Below are 24,617 nucleotides of genomic sequence, written 5' to 3' on the forward strand. Positions count from 1 at the left end.
GCCAGAGGCGCCACCTCCTCATACCATACTCGTGTAGTAATTCAATTACTCTAATTGAATTACTGTAATTAACCTACTTTCCTTGGTAATTTGTAATAGTAATTATATTACTTTTGGCTGCGTCGTCTCCAGCGTCCTCTGCTGCTGCAACTTCTGCTGCGTTGCGCGATGACAGCGCAGCAGTGGTTCGTTGCAAAAGTTTTCCACGGGGCACGGTGCCGTCGGGGCCGAGATGCGCTCCGATAGCAAATCGAAACTGAAAAACCCGTCGAATTTGTGCGGTCTTTCAGAAAGCCGTAAAATGCTTCGCGTGCCTTCTATCGTTCTGCAATTTGTTGATTTAGTGTTTATTGATGGTGCTGAGCAATTTTCTGATTGAAACCATGCCCTTAAGCACAATATTAAAAAAGTTAATTACGCAAAAATAATTAACAATCTAATTATCCCGGACTTCAATAATTTTCCTAAATAGGCCCCTGGCCCAGAACCAAAACAATACAAATCTTTTTTTTTTTTTTTCGGCGCGTCGTTTTTGGAATATCGAATTTGTCCATCTTTCGTGAAACACCCTGTACACAGTGGGTAACAATGCCGCCATGTTCTGGCAGACTAAACTTCTGATGTATAAACAACTAACGAATAATTTGTTTCTGGTGACAGCTGGAAACCGGAGATTGGGTTGGCATTATGAGTATACAGGAGGTCGTTCAGCAGGAATAATTAAGCTTTATATATGTGTTCCTCGAATGGTACTCTCAAACGAGAGGCAACCGTGTTATTATAATTCGAGTGCGTAAAATACAAAAATATATATTAAAAAAGTCATCGAAACTGACTCAAATAAGAAAACAATTCTGCACATAAAAGATAAATTAAAACTTTACTGCTTCACGAAACGAGTAGTTGAACACAATTACACAAATATTGAAAATTGTGCAAATATCGCCTTGCCCCACATCCAGATTTCTCGTCTTCGGCGGCGATATAAAATGGGTGATGGGATACAAAATGAACAGAGTAATGGCGCAACTGGATATCGGAATTTTCTTCAATTAGCCATCTTCGCTTACTTGAAAGGTCACCTCTAATGAACCTATTTGCTGAATTAGGCAAGGGCCAAAGCGCCTTTGAATTTCATAAAACGCTTCGACTGCTGCGAGAGAAAATATACGGGCATATGAAACCAATCTTTTTCACTTGTTGACTTCCACATGCCTTAATGAGCTAATGACCGTTTTTCTTAATTCTAATTTGTTTTCACTATAATTTTCGGGCAAAGGTAAAATATCCTTTTATCTGCTATATCAAGATTCTATTGCTCCCAAAAAAGTTGTCTGCGTCTTGCTGGTTTTTAATTTTCTACACTCTTACAACAGATTCCAGTACTCTCGAGTTTTCGGTATGCCGTCTCCTAGGCCTGTCCGGGCGTGCTGTGAATTTGACGTGTCAAGGTACATTCTTTCCAAAGCTAAAACCATGGTACAAGCGCCGACAAAAGAAATAAATGGGCATACATCCTGCACTCGTTTTCTTGAACATGGTGTGTATCGAAATGAGCTCAAACTTTACAAAATCATTTAGAAGAGGTGCCGTGATTGCTCTGTATATAATTTTGCAGTTATCAATACTAAAACGTAACAAAGATACAATTGTATTTTCTTTTAGTCTACAAGCAACAATTATAAAAATCAATGCCTCAAATATCAATATTTGCAGTTTAATTACTGCGTAGGTACATATGTTGTTCCCCTTACGTGGAACGACACTAGAGAAAATATCTGTCTCCTTGCATCTTGTACTGAGATATTGAAAAAAGCCAAGGCTCACCTGACAGATCTACTACATGCGCCGTGTTCGTCGTAGCCTCCGTGGTCATCGCCGCTCGCACCCTCGTGCTCACCTCCGGGAACAGGCTGGTGAACAGGTCACCCGTGGAGGTGGTTTCTTGTTCCCCGCTCTCCGAGATCGTGACGGCGTCCAGAGGCGTCACGGTCGTAAATGCGGCGTCAGAAACCACATCAGTGACCGCTGCTGTGGTTATCGCTTCCGTGGTCTGGTCCGGTGAAGACGTGAACGGATGGGTAAGTTGCTTGGGGCTACGACTGGCTGAGTGCCAGACCGTTGTCAAGAGATCGAGGGCTCCTGCCGTAGTCGTCTCACCAACCGGCGGCTCTGACACAGTGTCAGCTTGAGTCGTATGCTCTTCTTCGACAAGAGAGGGTCCAGGTCTGAAGAGGACGTTGCTAGTTGTCACTGACGTGTCTTGTGGAGTGGACATTTCAGGCGTGGTCGACACCGACTTTGGCGTAGTTGATGTCTCTGGAGCGGATGTACTGGCAGATGAAACTGTTGAAACTGGAACAACTGATGGTAGCGATGCTCCGTCTCCCGTTGTTGCCTCCAAAGTACTTGGCTCCTCAGTTGCTGTAGTCTCCACCGCTGGAACGGTAGTCGTTGGGACATCAATCATGGGGACTGTAGTCGTTGGGACATCTGCTCCTGAACCTGTTGTTGTTGGTGTTTGAGTCGTTCGTGTTTGCGTCGTTGACGCTTGAGTCGTTGAAGGTTCAGTCGTTGGCGCTCCAGTCGTTGGCGGTTCAGTCGTTAGCGCTTCAGTCGTTGGCGTTTCAGTCGTTGGCGCATCAGTCGTTGGCGTTTCAGTTGTTGGCATTTTTGTGTTTGGCGCTTCAGTCGTTGCCGCTTCAGTCATTGGCGTTTCAGTCATGGGCGCTTCAGTCATGGGAGCTTCAGTCGTTGGCATTTCAGTCGTTGGCGCTTCAGTCGTTGACGCCGTTGGAGCGGCAATTGTTGGTGCTGCAGTCGTCGGCGCTTCAGTTGTCGGCGCTTCAGTTATTGGCGTTTCAGTCGGTGATGTTACTGCTGCTATATCAACAATCACCTTCTCTGTGGTCGTTGGCTGTGCAGGTGTCGAACTTTCCGTCAGTAACTTCATGGTCGTTGGCACTTCTGTTGCTGATGCTGTTGTTGTTTGCTGTGCGTCCGGGCGCTCGGGGGCCGATGGTTGGGTGGTCGCAGGCCATGAAGTTGTCGGTTCTGTGCCAGTTGGTACTCCATTCGAAGACCCTAGCACAGACGATTTTAAAGTCGTTGGGTTTATAGTCGTTGGTATGGTTGTAGTTGGTTCAGCTCGGGTTGATGCTTCATGTGTTAAGCCTGTAGTGGTCGGTTCTGACGACTTCAGATCTTTCGTAGTTGACACTATTGCTGGGGGCGCTGAAGTAGAGGGTTCAGAAGTAAAAGGCTCCGTAAGGATATGTTGTGTTGTGGTTTGCTCTACAGTGGTTGGGGAATCTGTTCCTGGTGTTGACTTTGGTGGCGGTATTGTCACAGGTGCCAGTGTTGATGGCGATGGCATATCAGTGGTGATTTCCGTATCAGAAATCATTGATGTACTCACGGAATTTGTGGGTGATGTTGTCACGTGAATATCAAGTTCGCTCACTCTTTCTGCTGTTCCAGTAGCAGTTGTTTCAACAGTGCCGCTTAGCGTCGCTGCTTTTAGAGATGTTGTGGCTGACTCCGGACTAGAAGTGGTTTCGCTTGGAGCTGCCGTTGTCACGTCGTCGGAGCTTGTAGGATGATATCGATCGGGGAACGTGGTAAGAAATTCACCCTCTCTGATCCTTTCGGCACTTTGCTTATCTGTTGTAACCTCCGTAAGCTGGGTGGTTTCGTCAGCCTCCGGTGGGGATGTCGGTAATGCTTTCGCAGTCTCTTGCGCGCCGCTCGTCGGTGAAGCAGTTGCCACATCGGAGCTGTTGGATGACGTTGCCGTATTTGGACTTCCCGATTTTTGCTCGTCCAAAATGCTAGTTTGTGTAGTCGTGACAGGCTCACTGCCGCCCTCGAGGTTCATAGAGCGACCTGTCTTGGAGTCGTTCAAAGCAAGCACTCTGATCCCACTGGATGGTACAGAATCCGGGCTCGACGTTATTGCTCCTATGCTCTCCACAGAGCTCTTTCTTTCAGGCACATACTGATCAGTGTTCGAAACACCAAGCAGTTCCGGTTGTGGAGTCGTCAGCGTTGAATATGCAGGCTCAGCCTGTTTGTCAGAATTATTTGCGTCTGAAGGAACTACTTGATTAAAGGGGGCGCTGAAACCAGCGGTGTCAGCAGTCGCTGGTGCTGGGACTGTGGGGGGTCCGGGAAGATTTGCTAGGCCGTACCCAAAGGAACTAGGACCGCCGTAATATTGAGGCTGCAGCGTCTCATCAGGGGCTCCTTGCGTATCAGCAGTGGGTAGATGAAAGCCGTCGCTGCCCGGTAGCGTCGAATCACCATGGCTGGAAACATCCTGAGTGAATGAATGCCCGGCATTGTCCTCGCTTCCTTGTCCCACTTCAGCGGCGGATCCCGGTGAAGTATCAACTTGTGGGATGAAATTTGGGTTTAGAGCACTATTGGCTGTCCCAAGCGGGGTCCCAGGAAACCTTTCGTACGTTGACGGAAATCCATTCGAGGGCCCTGAATTCTGCGTGCCTGATTCACCAGTTGGGGTCGAGGTGTCTTTAATGCCGGCGTCTCCGAAGAGAAATGATGGCTGCTCAGGCACTGAGACATAGCCCGGTTGACCACCATAATAGGAGGGTGACGCTGGTGGTGGGCCGGTCAGCGGGAATTGCACTGGTCCGATGGGCGTTGACGCCGGTTCGCCCGGAAGGGGCTCGCTGGACGTACTTGTCGGCTTGTCCTCGACAGGTCTTTCTGGCAGCTCGATTTGCCGGGGTTCTCCCGGTGGCGCCTCTGTTCCAGCAAAAACCGGCGCCGGAGAAGACAATACGCTCGTCGAGTCTTCCTTTGTTGCTTTCGAGCGCTCGGTTAGGTCCTTGTTCGACTTGGGAGGAGACTTTTGAACCGAATCCTGCATGTCGAGCTCGTTTAATTTATCGTAGTCTTCCAGTGGCGCGCTCGGGGTAGTAAAGCCGAATGAATTATCGCGAGATGGATTCAGCGTTGAGGTTGTAACGGGTTCCACGACCGCGCTTGGCGCAGGGCTTGAAACATCGCTACCGATTCCACCCTGGAATAAGACAAAAATAAAGTACGTTAGGCATCTATTGCAAACAGGACAACGTTATATAATGAGCCAAAAAAAGGATAAAATAACTACAAAAACTTTAGCCATCTCAGCTTAAACAAATCTGCGTAGGCTGCTTCTTTTTCCTTTTTCTTTTTTTTTTCCTTGGGGTGAAAATTTACGCGTTTTTTTTTAGCAATTTAAAAAATTAAAATATATTTGCACTTACGTAACTGCGTTGTGCAGTATATTTAAATGAAAGTGCCACATCATTTCTTTTTCTCTGAGTATTGAAGTTTACTTTAGCGCGGTGTCCGAAGGAAATAAAAACTAAGAAAAAACGACGTTCTGCATAATCCTACACGCTATTCCGATCTGAAGTAGCAAGTAATCTATGTCATCCGCTCTGTTTTATCTTGTCCGTCTTATTTTTAGAAAGCGACTGAAAGCTATGTATTATCCAAAAAACAGGAGAGTTCTCAAAATTTGATAGGAGAGTCCATAAAATTTGTTGATTTGATTTCTCACTAGATATTTGTATTTCCAGTGGAAAAAAGGTGTAAATGCTTACACAGATCTGTCATTGATATTTGAGGAGTTATATTTCTAAAAGAGCCAAATCCGTGTGAAGTGAAATAGGGAAAAACAGGAATGTGTGATTATCGGACTGGCGTTGATCCCTGTACCACGGCCACATTTACATCGTTTTTTGTTGCATAATATGAATAATTTTAGATTAATACCTGTTCGAAACGATGGAGCCTGAAATACTCCGAGTGTCAGCCAAAATTGGCTTAGTTTCGGTTCTGGATTAGGACTTGGGTCTTTTTAAGCCGACTCAAATGTGGTAAAAGTTTTCGGATATGTTGACTATTTTCGTGTGGTTTTAGATTGTACAAACCATGACGTGACCCACTTGGTGTCGTATGTTTTGTCTGTTTCTATTGACAATCTCGCCCCATTGGTTTTAAATCATGAGTTGGCTGCTGCTGGGTGATTACGTTGCCTCGATCTCCGTCTTGACTTTCTAGAACAACACGTTTGTTGGTCGTACAAACCCCGTGGCCGAAAGCCACCTTCATCCTACCAATCTGTCCATTCCAAACTGGTAAGAAGGGGCATGGTGAACCTCTGCTTCACGAATTCTTTAAAAAAGTCCTGTTCCCATTGAGCAAAGGTTAGCTTTGACGCTCAAGTCTCCCGCCTTCGGACAGCTAAGTATCCGGAGCACCTACTCACGTCGGTCGCAGGCACTTTAATAAAGAAATATAAAATAGAGGGCGGTGTCGACGCGCTAGACGTTTCCAAATGAAAAAAGACACCGTGTTGCTGTGGTTTCGTATTTGCACAAATTTTCCCGTGGCTCAAGAAAAATAAAAAATCGAGTAAATGTCACCGTTGTTTTCCCTGCCCTAAAAAGTTATCTAAGCTTTGCAGAAATGTCAATCTTACAGCCGGGAGGTTTCTGGGTTGTACTAAGAACAGTCAGAATCAGTTTGTTGACTGCACAGAAAAGGTTGTTTATACCGTTCCGCTTTCCAGCGGTAAAAGTACATTGGGTAGACTGGCAGATGCCTTAAGGTATGACCCCACCCTTGCTTAGTGTGACTCTGAACCAAGAGATGGCGATGGGATTGCCTTCCAGACCTGTACATCAATGCGAGAAATCGTGTGTGGTGGTGCTTCGATACAGTTTGGTATTTTCCTATATCCTGAATGACACCCCTGCTCGTTTTTCTCTGCACGAGCTTTCTTCGGAGCGCGCACGGCTGCGCCAGTTCTCGTGCAAAGGGGCCAGTTGCCAACGCTCCGAGCTCACGTCCCCAGCGGCTATGCTCCAGCCAATGTGGTCAGAACGAAATGAGCAAATCGTTCTGAGCTCATGGCAGAACACATACATAAAAAAAACGACGCGTGTAAAATATAAAATTGCTTTGTCATGCATGTGATTGACTCTTGATGGATTTCCAGAAACAAACGTGACGACGTGATAGACGAGGGTTTCCAAAATATTAGCTTGAGGAATTTAATACCGCAGAAATTAAAACAAATAATCTATTTGTTTTTTTGGTCGGGTTTCTCATTTAGGTTTATTTTGACAAAAAACACATAAAATTAGAAAACAAAAACAAAAATACACTGAGGTGCAGCTACTGAGTTTGGTAAAAACAAAGTAGGACTGGTGCGCTTACGCTTAATAAGTAATGCCAAGGTTAAAAATTCACTCAGAGCATTAAATGATAAAAATTAACTTTAATACGACTACAGTGATAAATTCAGTGACTGGCCAGGTAAACATTCTTGGTCTGTAGATAGCTTTTTTCACACAGTTTAAGCAATGTAAGTCTTAATTTCGTGATTTTTGCGCGCAAGCAATGGTGTGCAAAAATTAAACATATGCAAAGGGTGGAGTATGTCGTATAAAATAATTTAAGTGCGCACATCGCACGCTGATTAAGACTGAAACAACGCTTTATTTTGCACTAGTATTGAGCTTATCGAATGCTAAGGGTGCCTAGAAAACTAAAGTTTCTACACATACACTGCTCAGGCTGTGATGCTTGAACGTTCATAGTACTTCATTACCTTTAGATTTCGACCTTATTTCTTACAACAGAACGAAGGAAATATTATAACTCCGAGTTCATAAGAAAGCTCCCCCTGCTGAAAGCTACCAGCCATCTTGGCGCCGACTATGAGTATTCACTGCATGCCAAAGGTCGTGCGCTGACAAGTTTTTTTTTTTTTTTTCCACGCTTCATTTAATAAAATCAGTTGTTCTTGATAAACAGCATTGTTTACCCACGCAAGCGAAAACATGTGAATTTTAGAATATTCTGTCTTGATTGTGACACACGTGGCAAGAAGCATATGTTTTTCGCGATGCGCAAAATATATTGCTCTTGGGTTAGCTTGGGTCTCTAATGCATGTGGCCAGAGGTCGGCATTTTAGGTCGCCCTCACTCACCCTCACCCTCACAGCCACACTCACCTAAGCCCCTCACTCACCCTCACCCTCACAGCTACACTCACGTTCAGCCCCTCACTCACCCTCACCCTCACAGTCACACTCACCTTCAGCCCTTTACTCACCCTCACTGAACCTCACGGCCCTCACGCCCCTCACTCCCCTCACCGCCCTCACGGCCCTCACGCCCCTCACTCACTCATGGCCCTCACGCCACTCACCGCCCTCACGCCACTCACCGCCCTCACCGCCCTCACGGTCCTCACCGCCCTCACGGCCCTCACCGTCCTCACGGCCGTCACCGCCCTCACGGTCCTCACGGCCCTCACGGCCCTCACGGCCCTCACGCACTCATAGCCCTCACGCCACTCACCGCCCTCACGGCCCTCACCGCCCTCACGGCCCTCACCGCCCTCACGGCCCTCACCGCCCTCACGGCCCTCACGGCCCTCACCGCCCTCACGCCACTCACCGCCGTCACGCCACTCACGCACTCATGGCCCTCACGCCACTCAGGCCAGCTTCAGATGGGGCAATTTCGGCCAGAAACTTTACGTCGCAACACCAGCAACACGCGCCGCCCGCGATCACACGCAGCAACCAATTGATGCAATTTGCCATCGTCAACATAAAATTTTGTTTTTCTTGCACTATTTAGACACAATTACGAGTTATAAACGTGTTTTTATGCATTTAAATCCCGTTAGGAATACTAATGCACCTTTCCGAAACAGTTTATTTCCAAAAAAACGATCGATTTCAAACGAGAACCAAGTCTTTCGGTGTCATCATCACTGGCACGAGGTATCACGTGAAAATTTTGCGTCCCTGATTAGATGCAGCCGCTTCAAACGTATTCGAATTGCTCCGAGTTGCTTGCTTATTTCGAGCCGGACCCAATCTCAGCAATTCGTGTCGATCTAGGGAAAGCTAGAGAACAACCCGCCATTAACACCAAAATTGCTGAGAAAGATGCTCGATCTGAAGGGGGCCTCACGCACTCACCGCCCTCACGGCCCTCACACCACCTCATGCACTCACCGCCCTCACGGCCCTCACGCCTCTCATGCCACTCACTGCCCTCACGCCACTCATGGCCCTCACACCCCTCACGCACTCACCGCCCTCACACCACTCACGCACTCATGGCCCTCACGCCACTCACCGCCCTCACGCGCCTCACGCACTCATGGCCCTCATACCCCTCACCGCCCTCATGGCCCTCATGGCCCTCACGGCCCTCACGGCCCTCACGGCCCTCACAGCCCTCACGGCCCTCACGGCCCTCACCGCCCTCACGGCCCTCACCGCCCTCACAGCCCTCATGGCCCTCACGGCCCTCACCGCCCTCACGGCCCTCACCGCGCTCACAGCCCTCACGGCCCTCACGGCCCTCACCGCCCTCACAGCCCTCACGGCCCTCACTCACCCTCACACTCATGAATTTTCCTGGTTCAGAAACTCACTCACCCTCACCTCACCTGTGAAGATGAGGGTGAGTGAGGGTGAGTGAGGGCCCTCATGAGTGAGGTTTGCCAAGGTATGCATGTGGCACACAAAAGAGCACGAGCTAGATTGAAGCTGGAAACGAAAAGAATAATGATATTCAAGTGTGTAGTCACGTGAAAACTCAAGAATTGCACATATGAAAAATGTAAGCTTTGTTCCATCAAATACTTTTCAGTAAATTATTTCGTTTTACCGTGCGAGCGAAGCGGAAACTACAAGCGGGAGCATGCTGCCCTGAATTGCACTTCCTGTGAACAACCGCACGAGCTCGGTAGAGCCGTTGAAAGCATGGAGCTCGCTTTTATAGCTTTCGGTACGCACAGACCTAAATTCATTTAGGCGTTAAGTGCTTTCGCATTAAAAAAAAAACAATTGTAATCCATCATATTATCTCCATTTTTTAAATAAGTGCACCCATGTTGTTGTTGTTTTGTCTTTCGCGTTAACGTGCTATTTTCTTATTGATATAATATTTTCCCACAAGTCCGACAACTATACTTTGTTTCATCATAAGTAAGAACCTTAACAATGCTGAATGCTGGGCTAGTTGGTATTGGTGTTGGGTTCCCAAAGGCACCGTTAGGGAAATTATCGAAGCGGACGAGATAAAAAGGGCAGGGGTGGGTGGGTCAGCGTTGCATCCATCGACCTTTTTGATAAAGAGGTGCAGTTTATGCGAGCGGCGGCAAGGCCTGGGGTTGGCTGATTGATAGGATCGAAGAGTGTATATATGCCTCATTTCCATGTTGATCAAATAAATGCAGTCAGCGCTCGTGTCTGTCTTGTCTTTCTTTCTTTTGTCCTCGTCTAAAAAGCGCTACGATGCCTTTGGCAACCCAAATAAGAACTAGGGATGTCGCGAACCACTCCAAGTTCGATTTAGAAGGGTTTCGATATTTGCGAAGCGAACTGAGGTTCGATTCCGAAAAATTTCGATATTTTCGTACCGACCGAGGTTCGAATTCGAAAAATTCGTAACTTTCAATCACAGTGGAGTTTCGAATTCAAAAAGTTCGAAGCTTTCACGGTTTCTAAAATTTCGGATTCGAATATTTCGAATATTTTGTTTTACTTCAGGTTCGATAAATTCGAAGATTTCGAAATTCTTTGAAAATAAATTTCGAAAACTTCGAACGCTTCGAATTTTTATAGACATGAAGTTCGAACAATTCGAAGATTTCAAATTTCTTTCTGCATAAAGTTCGAAAAGTTCGAAGGTTTCGATTCTCTTTTAACGCTAAATTCGAAAGAAAAAAAAGACTTCAAAGATTTTGAATTCCTTTCTAGTCCAAGTTTTCAAAGTTCGAAGTCCGGTTTTCAAGTTCCTCCACACTTTGTTTCAAATAACGTTTTCCCGACTCACTGGTTTTCACAAAATCAAGTTAAGAAAAGTTAGGGTGTGATATCTAGATTCTGCGAAGTTGGTCAGGCAATTAAATGAGATGACGAGTGTCCCAGATGTGCTGGAATATTTGCCAGTGCAGAGTGACTGACATGAGACCATGGATCAGTAATTGTGACCGCCAGCCCCGGGGGGGGGGGGGGGGGGGGGGGGAGTCTTTAACCTGGATCACGCAGTAGTGATCACACGAACACACTGTTTTACGAGAATCATCCAGTTCGAAACGGCCAGGGTCGAGCAGGAGGTTGAGGCTCAGAAAAACCTTGAAGCGACCTTTCAAACTACCTCGCCACCCCTTGCACGCTGGTAGTAGTAATCCGATCGAACGCCGCCCGAGTGATGCTGGCATATAGTAAGTTAAGTTTGTAATTGTCCTGGAGGTTTATTTTCCGGGATGGAGGAATCGCCTCGCAAAAAGCCGACACAACTCGAGGTCGAGGAGCGTTCTACCATACAAGTGGCGTCGGAAGAGGAAAAACGGGGGGTAAGAGGGGTAGCGGGGGGGGGGGGGGGGGGGGGGGGGGGCTTCAGTTTTCTTTCCTCCTTTCGGATATTTCGGACTGTTAAAGAAAACAATACGGGGAAAGAGGGCGTGGTCGAGCTTATTTTAATCTGAAATTATTTATGCATACGTATAGCTACTGTTGGTCTTCACTGCATAAAAGATTGCGTAGATGGTCATTGTTAGAAACTCGTTGTCAGAAGGCACTACATGCTTAGTGCATGTAGTGCCTTCTGACAACATGCTTAGTGGTTCGGAAGTTCAAAGCTATGTCTTTTCGACCTAAATACCTGTGCCAATAATAATAATTAAAAAAAAGAATAAATGCGGGGATAAAAAGCCGAAAAAAGACGATCAAGAATTCGCCAGAAGTGTTGCATTTTTGCGTATTCAGAGGCTCAGGACTTCGAAACAAGTTTCTTTTACCAAAATGTGTACAGGCTAAAAGAAACACGTCCCAAGATCGTAAAGCGAAAAAAAAAAAAGAAGTTTTCTTTTAATGACGGTGCTGAACTTGAACACTATTAGAAATCTTCTCCACGAGTTAATTTATTCCTTAACGTGAAAAAACAATAAATACATTATTTTGTATTCTGCAGATGGCAATGATATGTGCTGTCTGTGGTGTTAATTTAAATGCGATACCTCAAACAACTTAGACGAAAATGAATATCAAGTTTAGGGCATAATTGCATGTAGATACATGTTTGGACATTTCTTCGAAACTCACGTTGAATAACAATAATCACATCTTAAGACGGCACTTACCTAGGCTATACATAGATCATTCTTAAAAAAAAAAGTATAACATCTCTGCCAGAAATAGCTTCGGCTATAGCGCGCTTCAAATATGGCACAAACTACAATTGTTAAAAACCCGTCGTCCTTCCTCGCCCTTCGGAAATTTATTTCTTTAAAACTAAGCATGCCAGAACATTGAAACAAACGCCATTGTCTTTCGTAAAGAACGCAACACCGCGTGTAAAAGTTCGATAAAAAACCAAAAAAAAACTACGAATGTACCTCACTACTTGAATTCAAATGAAACCGTCCGCTAGTCTCTCGAAGTTCGACGAACGTCGAACTTTTACCCTAAAAGTGCGAAGTTCGTCGAAATTCTGAATTTTCAGGATGCGAAAGTTCGAACTTTTCGAATCCTCTTGGTAAATAAGTTCGAAAGTTCGAAATTCATCGAATGTGTTGGTCAGTCAAGTTCGGAAGTTCGAAAAGCAGCGAACTTTGCAGCGCAATAAGTTCGAAAGTTAAAAAAAGATCGAATTTTTTAGCGTAAGAAGTTCGACGGTTCGAAAAGCGTCGAACTTCTTAGGTCAACAAGTTCGAAAATTCGGCTTCCGTCAAATTTTACGATCTAGTCAATTCGAAAAATCGAAATCTTTCGAACCTTTCGAACCGCTTGATTCGATCATCGAAACTTCGATTCGAAAAAAGTTCGCGGCATCCCTAGTAAGAACCGCATAATCAAAGGTGTAGACAAAAAAAAAAAAAAAAAAAAAAACACGCGTTAAAAATAAAATGTCACGGCGCATTCAAAATTAGTCGTTAGTTTATCAGACAGCGTGAGTTTCGTACGGCGACACTGTTACCCGTTGTATATTATAAATTTAGCCCGTGCAGTAAAAGCGTTAGCCCGGGGTATTTAACGTGCGTCACGCAGTAGTGATACACGATCGCACGCCGGTACGATGCAGATGGGCGATTGAACCGCAAGTCCCTGCAAGTTCGGCAGCGTGTGCTCCGTACTTGAATGGAGCTCGCATTCGCACATCTCTACACGTGCTCTGATCTACGGTGCGCCAACATTCTCGAGCAATGATCCCCCACCTCACTTGGCTTAGCCTGTGAGCCACTAAATGAGATACGCCTAGAGCATCAGCCCTCTTTTCCCCGATATCATTGTGGGCGCCGCCCTCTTTGTGCTTAGTACAAAGCAGACGCAATTGCCGATCGTCATGATTCAAAAGTGCGACTTCCCCAGCTTTAGTTTCGGCGTTGGGAAGCTCATGTAATATATTGCTTTGCTTTGTCGCGAACTGTTTAAACATTTGTAGAGGACGGAAAAGCGTTTTTGTGATTTCAGATACAGCTTCAGATAACTGACAACCATGAATTTAAGCACCAATATCCCTTAATGTTATTACGTTGAAGCGTAGCTTATTTAATGGGTCTAGTTTAGCACGACCGCACGGGCAGAAAAAGAGAATGAACTGCATGACCTCGCACTCTTGGCGCTACTTCAGTGGCTTCATCAACCCGTAGCGTTGGCTGCGCTCTGATCTAAGGTAAAGAGAAGCAAATATTCAGTTCTTAGGTTTTTACAAGCCCGCCCAACAAAAATCATCTAACGGGCCCCAGCAAAAAAATATAAAAAAATATCGCGAGTTGAATTTTATTAATTCGGGATCTTTTGACGTGCAACTGAAATATTGGATTGACCTCCGTCAGATTCTGGACACTTCGGTCGGTATTTAAACACAAAAAAAAAAGAAAATATTCATAGGCCAGCGCCTTGGCTCGAAACCACTGAGACGTTTTAAAGTTTTGTGTTTTGTTTTAATATCATTGCCATGTAAAATCCATAAAGATGGTTGTGAAACAAAATACAGTCGAGCCATTCCGACAAGCACAGTTGGATTGCCAAAATGATTTCTGCGATTGATAAAAAAACAAACAAAAAAAAAACATTAAATTATTTTTGCGTACGTGGCGTAATTCCAACTGGCGGAATCGCTTTCATGTCGCCCGTTTCACTTAGACTCGCTTTAGGCATGTGTACAGACCACGGCGGAAGAAATCTGTTTCTTCCACCATGGTACGGACGCACAGTAGAACGCGCGCAAAAGCGGCGGTGGTGCACCCGCAGCCTCGCGCTTGTTGTTCTGTCATCTCTGGCTCGCTCACTGCAGGCATTCAAGCATCTGACTCCCTAACATCTGGCGCTCTTTCTGCCTTTCACGTGGCTTTCCAAGCGGCACCCGACGGCAAATGCACATCAAGCTGTTCTTGAACAAGCGTCGCCATTTGTATTCTGTATTAAGACACTGGAACTTGCCGTAATTGAATGGGGAAAGTTTGAGGTCTAATAACATTCTTCACGCGTAATAAAACGATATGAGAGCTCCAGAAAGTCCAATATCGAAGGATGCTTCGTAGTGTTTTTTAACCTATCGTTATAGTGCAACCTCACCGTGCATGACGTTTCGGTCCTTTTTTGACAGTTTATAACTTGTTTTTTATGTATCCTACAGTTAATGTCAAATTAAAGAACTGTTTTTCAACTGTACTTTAATGTTTCAATATTACAAGTATTTTGAGTTGTTAGTTTATTGTTGAGCTTGCAATGGACCACACTTTCTAATATTCAAAAAAATATTTTTCTAGTTATAACGTTCCATCGTCTACTATAATTTACGTAAACGGTCTCTTTGATGTAATGAATAAAAAAAGTAATCAACGAACTCTAAAGATAATACATATTTTAAAGTAAAAAATAAAGTTTAAATAGGTATTGCTTTATCGTGTTTTAAAAACAGAATCACGTCAACTATCTTCATCTCATCCTGCGATGGACTAAAGGCCAAAGCCACCGGCCGCCAGGTCCAATCACGTTCCACGCTAAACTATGACACGCGTAGCATTGGTTAGCTTTGGACGATTAATACTCCGTATACAAAAACGCTGCGTCATTTTTGTAGCCTCGACGCTGCAAAGAGCCAGTACGTCGTAGCTTTCTTTGCAATGTAAAATCGTTGAGTCACTCATTGCTCGATCCGAACCACTGTCCGCAGGTTCCCATCAGTGATCCGAGACACGGGCACCGATACGTGCATCGAAGCGAAATACCCTGCAATGTCGAAGTGGCTCGTGATTGGATCTGGCGGTTCGTAGCTTCTGCCTTTAGTCCATCGTAGGGTGAGACGAAGTATAATCAAAATTATGAGACATTAATTAATGTAAACAGGATGGTACCAGGACACTCGGGCAGTCATTGTCGTGACTGTGGGTGTGATGCAGAAATAAAATTATATGCTGAATCATTCAAAGAAACAGTGATGACCCGACCAGCGAAATCATCGAAGAGGATGTGATTGCGTTTCTAAAAGAAGACTGTATAAGTGCACCGTCAGTTTCGCTTTCTGGTAAAGAGTTATACTGACACGAATGACAATTGATGAGGCGCTGAAAATTGAAGCCAACTAAACGTTTAATTGGGCGAACTTGGGCCCAAAACAAAATACAAAATGACCGCATCTCCACGTAGTGAATGATGTTGATTGGGGCGAAGCTCTGGTGGTCCTGATGATACTGATTTTATTGTTCATGGGTAGTGCTGATGGTGCTGATTTTTTTTTTATTGCTCATAGGTAAAAATAAGTTCCGGGTTGCCGTTTCGACTTCATTATTACTGCTTTATGGTCGCTGAAATGCAGAGCCAGTGGTTCTTCTAGCGGACCAGCTTGGATCCGCTAGAAGCCGTGGGAACGCATCTCCACCGCTTAAGTCAACGGTCCATATCAGAAAGAGAATGTGTGGTATGGAACGTGGTTATATACGCATTTGAGCATTTGACCGCAGCGCCCTCTCGTCTATAAACGTTGAGCCAATGCATGCAAAGTTTAACGCGATTATATGCCCATTTGACCGCAGCGCCCTCTCCTGTATAGACGTTGAGCGGGGTCTCCCCGCACAGGTTCAAATTCTGTCAACTGCGCAAACATTTTATTTTTCTTTTTAAATGAGCACAGACGCCGGACGGACGAACGGACGGACGGACGGACAAGGCTAGACCCTAAGGAGCTTCGCCTCTAAAAAGGCGAGCTTAGCAGCAGGCGAAACAGCAGGATCGAACGCTGGGGTGAGACCGACCCCGACTCGCCAGGCGGAGCCCTTTTTGATAACGCGAGGGATTCTGGAACAGTCGGCACAGAAGGTTCGGCGCGTAGAGCATTCTAACCGCGAATAAGCCAACAGGGTTCTCAAATTTACCAGAAAGCGACGTTTAGAGGAATAACAAAAAGGTTCTTCCACTGCCAAGTATCGAACTGTTGCCCTTCGCGTGGGAGCCAAGCTCGATAACCGTTCGGCCACGGACGCGCTCGTTCGGAGACGGGCGTGGCAATATTTTCTTGCACGACGAGAGCATCCGCGATGATGGCGCTGAAAACTCGTGGTGTGTCATTGGGTGCGTGTGGGCATTTTTCTTGTCTGGCCGTCGTATATAGGATTGCTCCTTGACGATTAAACTTTAGTTGTAAGTTCAGTGATTGTATGTCTTTTCTCTTCTGTGTCGTTTGTTTGCGCAGTACTGTACATTTCAAATATCATGCCTTACCAAGACGCCCGAGCTTTTATATTGAAAACAAAACTCCTCATTTGGTAATACTTGATTACACTGCAGGAGGGAACTTTGGCCACTGCAGTACGGCTACTAACATTAACTTCCTCAACGTCTATTATGCAGCAACAATTACATGATTTCCCTCTCACACAATGTCTGCATACGTATGCTTGTGTTGCGATCTGCTGGGCATGGCTAAAGTTAAGTAAGGGGCGTCTAATAACGGGAAGAAGTAGATTTTGGGACCTTATGATCTTTACGCCGGACAAGTGATCATGAATGTGTAGAGATAGTAGCTTCTACATCCCCGATCGCTGACATAGGACGTAGGGCGCAACTTCTATTTGTACATGTTCTCAGTTAAAAACCAGAATTTTTTTTTTTTTTTATCGAACACGACACAGATACTTTTGCCGGGATCCGTAAGGTTGCAGCGGAAGGGCTCGCTCACCGTCCCTTGTACTTAATACAATCGCAAATATACATCACAGAGAGCTTGAAAAAAACATGTATGGCTAAGAATTTACTGCTACCTTGTGAGCCGGCTGCAGCCAGAGAATAAGATACTGAAACACAAGCAAACTGAGAACACGCATGCTTTGTGCTGAACCGTTAAGCCCGTCCGCCATGGTCTTAACGGGAGCATTCCACATTTATAGGCATCATTTTTACCCCATGTTGTTTAACTTCATTCTTCAAATCGTTGACACTGTGGTGATTCTACCATATTTTCTTTCATGAAACGATTTTTTCGCTATCCGAATTCAATCAGTCCCTCTGTGCAAACATATCGAGCCAAATGTCAGAGGTATTGCCAACTTCTAGAAAATGGCCGGCACCTAGTGGCTAAAACGCAAAGTTGTCGCGGCATGTCTTCTCGCCAGCTTTCTCGAGCGGATCGAATATTCACAGCTTCTGGGGGTGTGAAGACGAAGCCATCAAAGTGGGTTTGAAAACACGACATGAAAATTGCTATTATTACTCCCGTTATGAGCATCGACATTTGTAAAACTAAGACAGTGTTAATATCAAAGAAGTAACAGTAGTACATGATGCTTGTTATGCTTTCAATGAAAACGATGATGTAGTCTAAAATATTTTTTTGTGTTTATCTTATCGTTTAAAGAGATTTAGGAAGAATTCCCTTGGAACTCTTTTCGAACTGATCTTTCTTGGAGACGCCCGACAAAACGTGTTCCCCAAGCTACCATCACCAAGACGGCAGCACCTGAGTCTTCCCTAAAGCGGTCAGTAACTTTCCGCCTTTTTCGAGTAAAATATATTTAAAAAAAAGAATATGAATTTAAAACTTAAAAGTAACGTATTATAAAGAGAAAGCGTGCCTCCACGCTCAAACAAAAAGGAACCATTGAATTTAATTAAAGAACTTATAAATAGATGTACAATAAAGCAAACTTTGCTGCATATCTCGCAACGGCGACAACAGGACATCACCGGCGGGGCGGAGCTTTAGCTCTGAAGTACTGAGAAGCGTGGCTCTCGATTTGTGAGCATAACGTGCGGCTCCAGGGTTGGTCGCTTGTGATGAGAAATACAAAATGTTTCATAAACAGGTGTTTCCCCGGCGGGACGTGACCCCTGTTCAGGTAAGTGTACGCTAAGTACGCAGGACATTTCGAAACCACGAAGGAATGCCCGCAGCACTATAAAGCACGAACCATCGAAACACAAGGACGCCAATACAATCTCATCATTTGTAGAGGCTAGTAGAACTGACAGTGAGAGTGCAGGCAAGCTGGTGATGGTTAATCATGAGGTTGACGTTCGGAAACTGTGGTGAGGGAAAAAATAGGAAAGTTTGAAGTCGAAGAGAAAGGCACAGGAAACGAAGTCTCAAACACAGCTAAATCGTTTATTTTTTATCACTCCTAGCCAGCAGAACGCCGACCAATTCATAGTTCTATTCGAAAAAAAATCATCGTCGCGATGGTCAACTAAAACAATTTTCTAAAATATTCCTGCAAATCGTCTTTTCATTACTTATGCACCAAGCACCGTTTCGGGCGGTACAGCATTTCTGGTTTAGTGCCTCCCTCAAAAACGTTCATGACGCGTTGCTTAGTCCTGTGCATCACAACCCCAGCGTAGACCGGCAAAGTATCTGCCCAAGATAGTGGCGGGAAAAACTCCAGGTCGTGGCTCCCACAGTCTGACGAAGGCTGTTTTATGAACAGGCCGGATAAACTAGATATTTGCTGCACGTAGAAGAAGCCAAGCTTGTCCGAATAAGCCATTGGCCGGAGCTTGTCAGATGCCCTTCTTCAGATTGCCGCGTTATCTCGCAAATTTGTTCTGCCACCTTCCAGAAAGTGAAACCTAACAGAGTTCGTTTCGGCTGGCACGAAACGGAGGAAAGGCCCCGTCCAGACTCCGCGTGACCTCAGAGCTGAGCGACGTGAGGACAGACTCCGCCGCGTCCCCACAGCGCCAAGTCGATCCTCGATGCTTTCCGGCCGGCAACGCTAGCTGGAATCGAACTTCCGGAAAACCTTCGCACGCCTTTGCAACTTCGCACAGCGTAACTAAAACCGCGTTGCATTGCAACTCGGCTGCCAACGCTGCGTTGGGTGCGTAGCAAGTATTCCGGCCCAGTTTGAGGGCTTTTTCTTTGTTTCCTTACACCCGGCGCCGTAGGACAAATGGGGGTCGGCCGAGCGAGGCCGCGCGTTCTTGTTCGCTTCGCACCCTCGTTGATCTCGAAATTCCGTCCTCGGCTGGAAATCCCCGGCGGGCCGGCAATTCAGTCGGTGCCAACCGCGTGGTCAGCAGGCTGAGACGGAGTGCGAACCAAACACTCGGCGTGTTGACACTCGAACCACAGTCTCGACTGGCGAAGAGTGCAAGGCGTGCACACGTGCCTAGAGTCATCCAATACCGCCCAGAAGACAAGTCCTGCGCCAACCAAACGTCATAACAGGTGTATCCACGACACGACACCTAGCTCGTGTCAGCGTCGTCGCCAACGCGTTGCACGAAAAGCACGCTGCTTCAAGATGTAGATGTCTGCCGCTTCGTTGCCTACTTTCGACGAGGTTCGACCTGTTTGCCGCTCGAAGCGGGTCAGGTAGTCACGAACGATGACGTAATGCATAGGGCTTGTCTTCTAGAAACCATACTGCATGAACTCGGCCGCCAAAGACTATATTAAGAATCGAATGTCTGGATAAGGGTAGGGACAATGCTGTGAATTTAGGGCAGGGTGGTTCCAGAAGCTATGTGCCTAGGGTGTCGGCTTCTAACCGTTATACTCGCGACACTTATTTTTATTGTTCAAGAGCGCGTGGAAATTAAGACATCCGGGGGTAGCGTGCCCCAGTGTCCTTTGCGCACGGAGACACTCTAGTGTGCATTTTGCTTAGGTTGATGGCATGAAATAATTTTGTTCCAAATGCTGCAGTTTTTCTTTTTTTTTTTTTTTTTTTTTTTAAGCGCAGCACGAGTTTTTTGTTTTGAGCGTGCCACGGCGGCATTTTGATTCCGGGTATTTCTTCATATCTTTCCCTAGAAGCGCGTGCTGTTCGCATCGGGTACTACAAGAAATATAATTACCCTAAAGCCATTGATGCACCCTACATTAGGTTGGAGAAAATGCAGACAAATTGGAATGCTGTTTGGATTTCCGGGGGTAGAATGCACTTGGTGGAATGCCTCATGTGATGCGGGTGACAAAGCTCAATGTTATGCGTTCTTCAAATATGATGGTACCAATATCGCCAGCAAAACTAAGTCGGTGTTCAAACGTCACTCAAAGCAAAGTAGTGCATCGGACATTCCGGAGGGAAGCTGTTCATAAGTGAAGGGGCTGAGAATTTGGGCTTCTCGTTCTGGTAGGGAGTGTCATGGTTACGCTTTTCACAGCGTTCAGGGGATGCAAGTAGGTCAGAGTGAATTGGTGGCCGGCATTCAAATATACTTGAAATTCAAAGTATGAATGTGATGAGTTTACGGCCTTCAACCATGTCAGCGTAAAGTATGTCTGTAGAGTGAAACGACTTGTGACACACTTGATGCAAATGAAGAAGAGAGCGTGTCTAGATACACTACCTTGAGGAACCCCTGACAATACGGGGGATCGGTGGCCGAGTGGGCTAGCGCAGACTAGGGTACCTCAATGTCCTTCTGTTTAGGGTGATGCCACCCTTTGTAGTACCCGATGCCGACAGCACGCGCTCACGGGTAAAATACAAAGAAATCGACGAAAACAAAATGTCGCCGTAGTACAGTCAGCGCCGCGAGCGCGTGCAGGGACACGTTCTTTCACGCGCTTCTGAACAAAAAATAAAAATAAAAGTGTGAGACAAAATGGTCAGATGCACTGATCTCTATTGTAGTAGGCTGGATCGCGGACCGCGGCCTCGGCAGCTGGGGCCGAGTGTCGCCACCGGCGGCCATTGATTGACACCAGCCAATGCATGGGACTCGATGGGAAGAACGAGAAAAAGTGCCGAAAAAAAAGCAAAGCGCACATGAAGGCACCCTAGCGCACACCAGCTCGGAGCAAGTGGAGCGAAAGCTCGCGCTGCAGAACCCAGGGGTCCTGGGTTCAATTCGCACCCCCGCCCGTTTCGATCTGGATGAGCATCGTACCGGCGTGCGGTCGTGTATCACTACTGCGTGGTGCACGTTAAAGACCCCAGGCTAGCGGTTGTACTGCACTGGCTAAATTGCTCATCTACAGCGTGTAAGTCTTCGCAACTTAAATGGCTGACCAACTACACGCTGTATAAATATCCCCACAACCCCCCCCCCCCCCCCCTCCCCTGATAAGACAGCATTCGATACGGATGTTGAGCCATGGAAAACACCTTCCCGGGTAGCACATTAAATAGAGCAGAGTCTGTGTTAGCAAATATATGGGCTACAAAGGGGCAAAACGTGAACATGTCCAACTCGGGCTTCGAGCACAACACCACTTTGGGTCCCACATCGGCACTTTTGGGCAAGGTTAGCATCGAAGTGGGCCCCAAGGGGGCAAACCGTGGGCAAGCCCAACTTGAACTGCCTGTGCAATTCCGAAATAGATGCGGGATGTAAAACACCCCTATATCCTTCCCATTCTCTCCTTTCCCGCCAAAGTAGTAAAATCATTAGGAATGTGCGAATAGTGTTTTTTTTTTCAGTTAGAAGCAAATGCTAAGCGAATAGCTTCTTTGTGCGAACTATTTCGAATCGAATAATTTTGAAGCAAAGCGAATAGCTTGCGGGCGTCGATATGTAGTCATGATAATAAACCCTTAAGCCTATAGAGAAAAAAGGACAAACACAAGGTTTGCAGGCTTCTCTGCCATAATTTTTCCCCTCCGAAATTACTTTTATTTCAATACAGTCATGCATCAGTAATATGGACACTTCTGTTACCTAGAAAAATCGCCCATAATGTGAATCGTCTACTAACAAGGTAAAGATCACAAATAGCAAACAAGAAGCGCGACCACGAAAGACAGGGTATATTTAGGAAACAAATAGACAGACTCATTTGCCAACACTTTAATGTTAGATATTAAAATTCGATCTACGCTAGATCCAAGAGAGTCGATTTGTTGTTCCCATTTTTCATTGCTACTTGTGTTCCAGCCTTGGTTGCTGAACCCATTTCAAGTACGTGCTGCATGCTGTTTTCATTAGTGTTTACTTTTGTCGGATTTAAGGTATGCTTCATAGCCTTCCAAACTTCGAAATACTTTCAAAATATTATAAGTAGCCAAATAGCTTGATTCGATTCTAATTTCAAAGCGAATATGGCATTATTCGCTTCTTATTCGAAAGTTTGGAATATTCGCACAATCCTAAAAATTATGACAGAAAATGAAGAGTAAACACGCCTAATAAACCGGCGGGAGCGCGAGGCTTTACCATGCATCATCAAACAATTTCTCCAAACCGCCCATGAAACCAGAGAGAAATACAAAAACGTACATACCATTTCAGGTACGTGCGCAGGTATGTACGTTTGGAATTCGAAATTTGCAAGGCGTGCTAAAGGCGTTGGTCCTTACGGCCGCATCCTGTACATCGGGTATCTGGAACCCGCTTCAAGAATATTAAATTGACAGCCTTGAGTCTATACCAAACAGGGCAACTCTGTTCATACTAAAACATTCTCACTTGAGGGTTCTATAGGTCTATTGGAGCTGAATCAAAGACGCTATCTCGCGAGGCAGTCCCTTTTTGTATACCTCGCCTGAATTTTGTCAAGGTTACTTTTTACCTCTTCCTCGAATTTTCCCTTGTCATGATAACCCAAACAAAGTTTACATTCCTTTCGCTAAGACCATCTTAATGAAATTTCCCCACATGTGGGGAGGGGCTCTGACCACGACTGACTGGAAAGTGTTGGAAAATAAAATAGCTCCAACCACAAATCATGCACAGTTCATGTCACTGCTGCGTAATTATAAATGTCTCACCGCTTGAAAGCTTGTTTAACGCTCATTCGGTAGGAGCACTTGGTAATTTTTTTTTTTAGGTACACTTTTCGAAAATGTGTGTTAATGGTTCTAGCGATTATTCATAATAAATATTTTTTTATCAATCGCTTTGGAGGGACCCTTTTTTGTACTAAAGTAATGGCGTTTAGGAGCTCGCCTCGCAGAAAAGCCGGCGTCGGAGGCGTGACGTGAATATCCTAATTGGTCTATAGGGTTATGACGTCAGAGTCACATGACCTCGCACGGGATTTTCAAACAATCCACAACGATCACGTGAAACGTGACGTCACGCATGGAATTGAAGTAACTAAGACATGACATTAATCCGAATTAAAGGTCGCCGTATGTCTCAAACGATTTCACTTCATAAAGTAGTTCATTTGCTTTAAAAAAAATTTTGAAATATTTTAGGCGGGATTTGATACCACAAATCTTTGGTTGAGAGCCATACACGTTAGTGATTAGGTAACGCAAGGCACGCTTGCACGGTTTGGGAACAAGCGGGAGTTTATATGTTGATATGTTTCGCTATTGCGTTTTAATAGATTTTGTATAAATATTCTAATGATTCTCGCGATACCCTCCCCTCTCCCTTCCATGCAACGCTCCACCGGCGATTTTAAAGGTGCATAAATAACTAAAAAAAATAATTAATTATTGCCTTTGAGTTCAGTTGCGAGTAGCACATCAGTTTGAAGTCCCTGGGGTTGATTAAACTTTATATGCTGCTCAAGAGGGATCGAGAAACACCGTTGCCATGGCACCTCAGGTCCATCGCTGGATCTCCTCGGCCAGGGAGCGAGATTTGGGTGCCTCCCTGAGCGCTAAAAACTGTGTCTCTTGGGCAGACCGGGTGTACGCGAGGGCGTAGAATGACGGCGCTAAACCCGTTTTAGTTGGGCATCGATGTAGGCCCCAAGGGGCGCCAATCAATATTAGAACCCCAAGGAAAACTTGTCAAGCTCTCATTCCTCATCAAATATACTACGGAGTTGTCTATTCGTTATTCCTCGCACCTCAATCAGATTCACGGACTAGGATGGTATTTTGACAACCCGTTCAAAAAAATAAACATGTATTTTCACTAAAAAAGGTAAAGCGGTTAGAGTTTGTTCGAGTCGGATCATGCTTGTAGAAATCGAGAACAAATACATCCCGTGAGAAAACAAATAGCCACCAATAAAGTCGTATGAACACAACAAACATTAGAAGAAGTAGTCGATTGGACAGAAATAAATCAGGAAAGGTCGGCTTTTAAAATAATGTGAGCACTGGCACAAGCGTCTGCACGCTGCCACATTAGATCTTAATGATATCTTCACTAGCACGGTATCCTTCTTTTCACGGCTGATAAAATCAAGACACAAATCCGGTCGACCTCTTCGTCTCG

General features: G+C 45.4%; 1 protein-coding gene across 2 annotated transcripts in view; it reads right to left on the reverse strand.

Annotated features, from left to right (window-relative positions):
- The window catches only part of LOC8039571 (mucin-2), a 231,976-nt gene that overhangs the window by 57,556 nt on the left and 149,803 nt on the right, over positions 1 to 24,617 (reverse strand). The window contains exons 3-4 of one of the 2 annotated variants that reach the window (XM_042292103.1): positions 2,492 to 5,044; positions 1,828 to 2,461 (exon numbers count right to left, since the gene is read on the reverse strand). In XM_042292103.1, the coding sequence (XP_042148037.1) occupies positions 1,828 to 2,461; positions 2,492 to 5,044 (3,187 nt within the window). Of the gene's footprint in view, positions 1 to 1,827; positions 5,045 to 24,617 lie in introns of both variants that reach the window. The other variant, XM_029972565.4, reaches the window with a different exon arrangement.

Source organism: Ixodes scapularis, unplaced genomic scaffold, assembly GCF_016920785.2.
Source record: "Ixodes scapularis isolate PalLabHiFi unplaced genomic scaffold, ASM1692078v2 PGA_scaffold2__306_contigs__length_199485367, whole genome shotgun sequence".
NCBI lineage: Eukaryota > Metazoa > Arthropoda > Arachnida > Ixodida > Ixodidae > Ixodes > Ixodes scapularis.